At 35.3% G+C, this 6,146-nt stretch overlaps 1 protein-coding gene across 2 annotated transcripts in view; it reads right to left on the bottom strand.

Moving 5' to 3' along the window:
* Positions 1-226: 226 nt before the first annotated feature.
* The window catches only part of LOC105488655 (neuropeptide Y receptor Y1), a 20,537-nt gene continuing 14,617 nt past the window's right edge, over positions 227-6,146 (bottom strand). For both annotated transcript variants that reach the window (XM_011752926.3, XM_011752925.2), the window contains exons 2-3: positions 2,115-2,964; positions 227-2,013 (exon numbers count right to left, since the gene is read on the bottom strand). In XM_011752926.3, coding sequence (XP_011751228.1) covers positions 1,561-2,013; positions 2,115-2,813 — 1,152 coding nt within the window. In that variant the 5' untranslated portion in view covers positions 2,814-2,964 and the 3' untranslated portion in view covers positions 227-1,560. The remainder of the gene's footprint in view (positions 2,014-2,114; positions 2,965-6,146) is intronic.

Below are 6,146 nucleotides of genomic sequence, written 5' to 3'. Positions count from 1 at the left end.
CATGTTAAACAATTCTTGCCTTAAAGAAGCTTACGATCTAGCAAGAGAGGGAGACTGAGCCATTAATGGCTATACTACATCAATGGTTATAACCATTGTATAGCCATCGATGGTTATATCACATCAGTGGTTATGTTTCATTAGCAAGCAGATACAGGATGCTTTGGGAACATCATGGGAGGGAAGTCATGGGGTGAGAAAAAATGAAACTGAAAGAGACTCCTCAGAAAAAGCAAAAACAATATTGATTTTAATAAAATGTCCGCCCTTTTATAATCAAACACATTTAATACTTTATCTGTATAATACATTGAAGTATGTCTTGTTCTTTAAAATATAGTTTCTCCAAATGATTCTGAGGCTCAATCATGATTACAAGATACATGAAATTAGGCACATTAACATAACACAACTATCAGTAATCTTTACAGTGCATTATTTATAAGACACCACAAGTCACACAGTTTATACATGTTAAAATGGGCTATATGAAGTATTCTCAGTTTTTGTGTATTTTTTCCCTGCTAGGTGAAGTGAATATTCTTTTAACATTGTACTTGGTGTTATCTCCTTTGAAAGATGGACATTGAAAGTTAAAAATCAGTCACTATATAGGCACTGCTGTAAGGAAAACACCTTTTGTGTTTCTATATATTGTAAGTGGAAATGCCTTTTGAGTACATATTTATGCCAGAAAGCTTGACAAACACTGAACAGTCTGTTAAAAAAAAAAAAAGGAAAATCTCTTGACCATCAATTCAAATGAATATAATTTAACTATTTGCAGCAATACTAATTTACTTTATTAATTACTCTGAAATGCTCTTGTTGTCAGGTACCAAAATAGTTTTGAAGTTAGGGAGCTGCTTTCTCTCTTCATTCTTGTGGGTGCCCTAATTCCCTGTAATATTTGCAGCTGAGAAGTACGTATTTTTATTCATTTTTAAATTTTCATTTAAGTGACAATCAATTGGGAGCAAATTAAATCCTCCCTTAAGGTGAAAAAAAAACACAAAAAACACAAAAAACACCAAAAATCAGAAACCTCAAACCACTTCTGACTGACTTCAGACCCTCCTTTGGCTCCTGAATGCTGCTTTTGCATACTGTTACTACTGTAACACACTAAAATGATGCCTATCTTAAAATAAGGACGGCCCAATCTACTGACAGTCTAATCTAATCTAATCAAGATGACCCAATCTAATGGCAGTATTGGATGGCAAGTACTTCTGAAGTCAGTTAATAGTAATACTTTAAAGAAATTTCATTCCAATAAGTACAATATAAAAGTCTTTATAATATATGCATAAATTCACAAAAAGCACTTCAAAGATGTCTAGTCAAAACTATTTCCAGAAGACCCCAAAGCCCACACCTTTTGTTCCAAATGTAATTATGACAACTACAACAAAAGCAGTAAAAAGCAAGACAAGAAAATCTTAGTCATTTTCAAATGATTTCAACCCCATTCCTTGGGAGAACAGGTAGTCAAAATATGTTGCAGGTTGTGCTTGTTTTTAAACAGACGTCATCTGGGACCATAGGCTATACGTAGTTTCAGATTCTTTCATTATCATCATTGTTGATTTTTTTAAATGCGACTGGGCTTGCTTGCTTCAAAGAAGTCTTGGAAACATCCGTGTGCATGGTGGACATGGCTATTGTTTCATAATCATCATCCCGAGACCGGAAATCACAAAAGTTAAAGAAGAACTGCAAGTCTCTCTGGAAGTTTTTGTTCAGGAATCCATAAAATATGGGGTTGACACAAGTGGATATCATTGCTGTGAGGTGGCAGAGCAGGAATAACAGATTGTGGTTGCAGGTAGCAATGATCTGATGATTCCAATCAAACACAGTGTTAAAGATGGTAAGAGGTAGCCAGCAGACTGCAAATGCTACCACAATGGAGAGCAGCATGATATTGATTCTTTTGGTTTCACTGGACCTGTACTTATTGTCTCTCATCTTGTCCATCATGTTGTTTCTCCTTTTTAAGCGTATATATATCTACGGAAGAAAAACAAATTTAAATAGAAACACTCATTTGATGAGGAATTCTGTGTAAAGAAGGTAAAAAATGAAAATGATAGAAAAAAAAGTTTTCTTACCTTGAAGTAGCAAATAAATATAAAACAAAGTGGACCAAAATACTGCAGCATCAAGAGGAGAGTGGTATAAGACAACCTATGAGAGTCCGATGGAAATTGATCAAAGCACACGTATTTGTCTTTGTACGCATCAAGTGTTACATTTTGGAACGGCTCATCAGTCATTACTTGGTAGATCAGGAAAGGCAGAGAAGAAGCCACAGCAAGGACCCAAATCACAGCAATACCTACATAAGCATGTCTATTATTTGGTCTCCACCCTCGAGGGTTGATTATCAGCTGATGTCGTTCCACAGCAATGAGAACCAGAGAGAAAATGGACACAGTGATTGAAACACATTGCACAAAAGGATTCAACTTACACATTGCCTCACCAAAGACCCAGTGGTCCATTAATGTGTAGACAAATGTAAAGGGGAGACACATGATGGCGACAAGCAAGTCTGAGAAGGAAAGGTTCACAATCAGGATGTTGGTAACATTTCTCATCTCCTTTTGTTTCAGGATGATTATGATCAAGGCCAGGTTTCCAGAGACACCAAGAATGATCACAGCTCCATAAGCAAGAGCTAAGGTAAATATCATGGCCAAGGGCAGATGACAATCATCATTTTCAAAAGCCAAAAGCTGGGCATTCTTCTCTGAGAAATTAGAGTGGACTGAGTGGTTTTCAACCTGGGAAAATAATGTTGAATTCATTTTGATTGGTTTGGTTGTTATGGATTATTTTAGACAAATGGACAGTATGTTTCTTCAAAGCAGGTCAACTGTTCAGCTTATTCTTATTCCCCATATTGGAATCCATTTACCAAAATTATTCTGAATTCTTCATTCCCTTGAACTGAACAATCTGTAAAGAGAAAATGACCAATTGCATTACTAATTTTATTGAGGGCAGTCAAAATGAATTCTGACTCACAGAACTCTTTAAAGTGAAAACACTGAAATAAACAAAATGTAATCTTGTAAACATCTTTCTAAAATAGCAGAAATAGTGAAAACACACTGAATAAAGAAAAAATAAAATTTTTAATTGGACTTGCTTACAGAACAAGTCTTAGTAAAACATAGTGGTCTATAAGTCAGTGAGGAATATATAAATCTTATGCCCCAAGTCTTACATAAACAGTAACAACAGCACATTCCTAAACATTGTAAGAATATGAATGTATAAAAACCACTTAATGCACAGATTAAAACATAAGAAAAATAAACAAAGCAAAACAAAATAAATTACCTAACTCTTCCATATGCTATAGAAATGGAAGAATTAGTGTCAAGGTCAAGTTGTAGCAATAGCTCCACCATACATACACTGGACTGCTTTTTAGGGCAGATGCTATTCAGCACAAGTGTATTCAACAAAAGATGATCAATACAGTGAAACATCAAAAAACTTTGCCATGAATGACTATTGAGAGACTACACAATGTTTAATCTGGAAAATACTTAGTAGGAATGGTATAGATGTCTTCTCGTATTTTAATGGGTACCATGTAGAACACAGCGTTGAGCTTAGAATGTTACATCTAATTATATGTACAAGTTAAAAGTAGGGCCAAGAGGTGTACATTATTTTTTTTAAATCACATCATTATGAGGAACAAAAGTTTAATAAAATGGAATTACATGCCTGGAAATCTAGCAAGTGTTCCATATACAAAAGTTGATAACCACCATATGAAAGACCATTTCAGACAGTTCCTGTACTGTGTAGGAGATTCTAACTTTAAGAGTCTGTTATTTTATTAATACGTTAGAAGCTTTCAAGGATTTCTAAGGTATTATTTATGTAAGTATCTTTCCTACCCACCAGACTATATGTGTGTCCAGTGCAAAGATCTAGGTTTTAGTTGTAATTTTGATTTTTCACAGTATTTTGTGATATATTTTTCTCTTATTAACACAAATCACAGACTTGTAGAGTTTTAAAAAGTTTGACATTATTTTAAAAACTCCTTTCAAAAATAAGTCTGATGTTCCCTAGATTACTAATATGTGAGACAGGGTTTCTTATGTTAATTAACAGGCCATCATGCTTGTATTAAGAAACTGAATTTCATTCTTTTCTTTCTCAAATAAGACCAATAAAGAAAATCGTGCAGAGTTACTTCCATTGAAAGAAAGATAATAAACTTAATAAGCCAGAAATGCATTTGCCTTTTACTTAATGCCTCTAATGAACCTTTCCTTTAGTTTTTTTGCTTTCTAGAACATGTTTTTTTTTTTTAATTTAATATTATGAAACCATGATTTGGCCTTATAAAACTTAAGAAGAATAAAGTAAGGGTTGCTATAATGAAGTCAGAATGAAAATATTAAATAATGGTAATGGAATGATTTCAGGTATGAATGTGATTAGAAACGTGGCTCTCTCTTCCTCTATGCATCAACCTGTAATGACTCCCTAATACTTATGTGATAACCACACTTTTTCTTTCAAGAATTCCAAAGGCAGAGAGAATGATCAGTGATTGTCAGAGTTTGAAAACAATCTCAAAGGAGCAGTAATAACTTCAAATTATTTGGAAATCTCTTATTTTAAAAATTCAAGAAAATTTAGCATCATATTTCCTATTTAAGTTACTAAAGAGATATTAAACATGACTTATGAATTAATTATAAGTTTCCCTTCATTATTTAAAGTAAAACTAGCAGAGCAGGGAAAAGCTTTTTATCCTTGTCACCAAGTACCAACAAGTGAATGAGGACCCTGGTTTGAGACACATGAGAGAGAGAATACTAAGTACATTCCGCAGCCTGACACATTAAGACCTCTGCATTATACCTTTTCCACACTTTACTCTAATAATCCCAATGTGAATGTGAATACACTGTTCTAGGCAGGCGAGTCTGTTCACAGTCTACCAAATATAGCTCTGCATCTCCACCTCTGCCATTTTTATTGCTGGGTGTTCTCTTTCTCCCACCATCAATACAAACTCTACCCATCTTTCAAAGCACCATTTAGTTCCTAGAATCCTTAATTGGCTCCTCTCATTTTTAATATAACATCTTTGATGTAGGCATTGTGCATACTTCACAGCACCTTGCAAGTATAAGATTTAAAATAAAACTGTGTTGACTGATATAACTGATGCATGGTTGGAATAGTAGGTTCTTGGGTAAATTAATCCTAACATCAATAGCTCAATTCCATCATAGTCCTTGAACATGCAAAATGTATGCTAATCACAACAGCCGTGCTCCTAGGTCATGTATATAGGGGAAAATATTACCCTTTATGTAAAAAAATTATTTCTGAAAGAAAATTTATTCATTCAACAAATATTAATTAAACATTTATTTCATGTTAGGCATGGTTTTACTGGAGAGAATGTAACCTTTTCACTGAGTTTCTAGTCTTATGGGCAGAGAAAGACAAGAAGAAAATTAGTAAAAAATATAGTATGCTAGATGATAATAAGTATTATGAAGTAAAACAAAGCAAGAAAGAGGGACTGGGGTTGGGTGAGGTGGTTAACACCTGTAATCCCAGCATTTTAGGAGGCCGAGGCGGATCGCCTAAAGTCAAGAGTTTGAGATCAGCCTGGCCAACATGGTGAAACCTCGTCTCTACTAAAAATACAAAAATTAGCCAGGCGGGGTGGAGCACAGCTGTAGTCCCAGCTACTCGGGAGGCTGTGGCAGGAGAATTGCTCAAACCTAGGAGGCAGAGGTTGCACTGAGCCAAGATCAGGCCACCGCACTCCAGCCTGGGCGACAGAGCAAGACTCCATCTCAAAAAAAAAAAAAAAAAGAGAGAGAAACTGGGATTTGGGGGAGCTGCAATTTATTACTCGACTGTAAAAGATGGCCTCTGACTGTCTGAGAAGAAGGTATGTAAGTTAAGACCTGAGAGGAGTGGTGAGTAGGGAAGCCACACAAGTATCTCGGGGATTGCATCCCATAGGGAAAGAACAAACATCCCTAAGGCCTGTGTGTAACTGGTGTGCTAAGTAGCAAGGAGAAGTGGGATAAATAAGGGAGGGACCCTTAGGAAATTAATTGGGAAGGCTAAAGAGGCGGGTA

The sequence above is a fragment of the Macaca nemestrina genome, chromosome 3 (genome assembly GCF_043159975.1).
Source record: "Macaca nemestrina isolate mMacNem1 chromosome 3, mMacNem.hap1, whole genome shotgun sequence".
NCBI lineage: Eukaryota > Metazoa > Chordata > Mammalia > Primates > Cercopithecidae > Macaca > Macaca nemestrina.
This window is presented reverse-complemented; position numbering and strand designations above follow the sequence as displayed.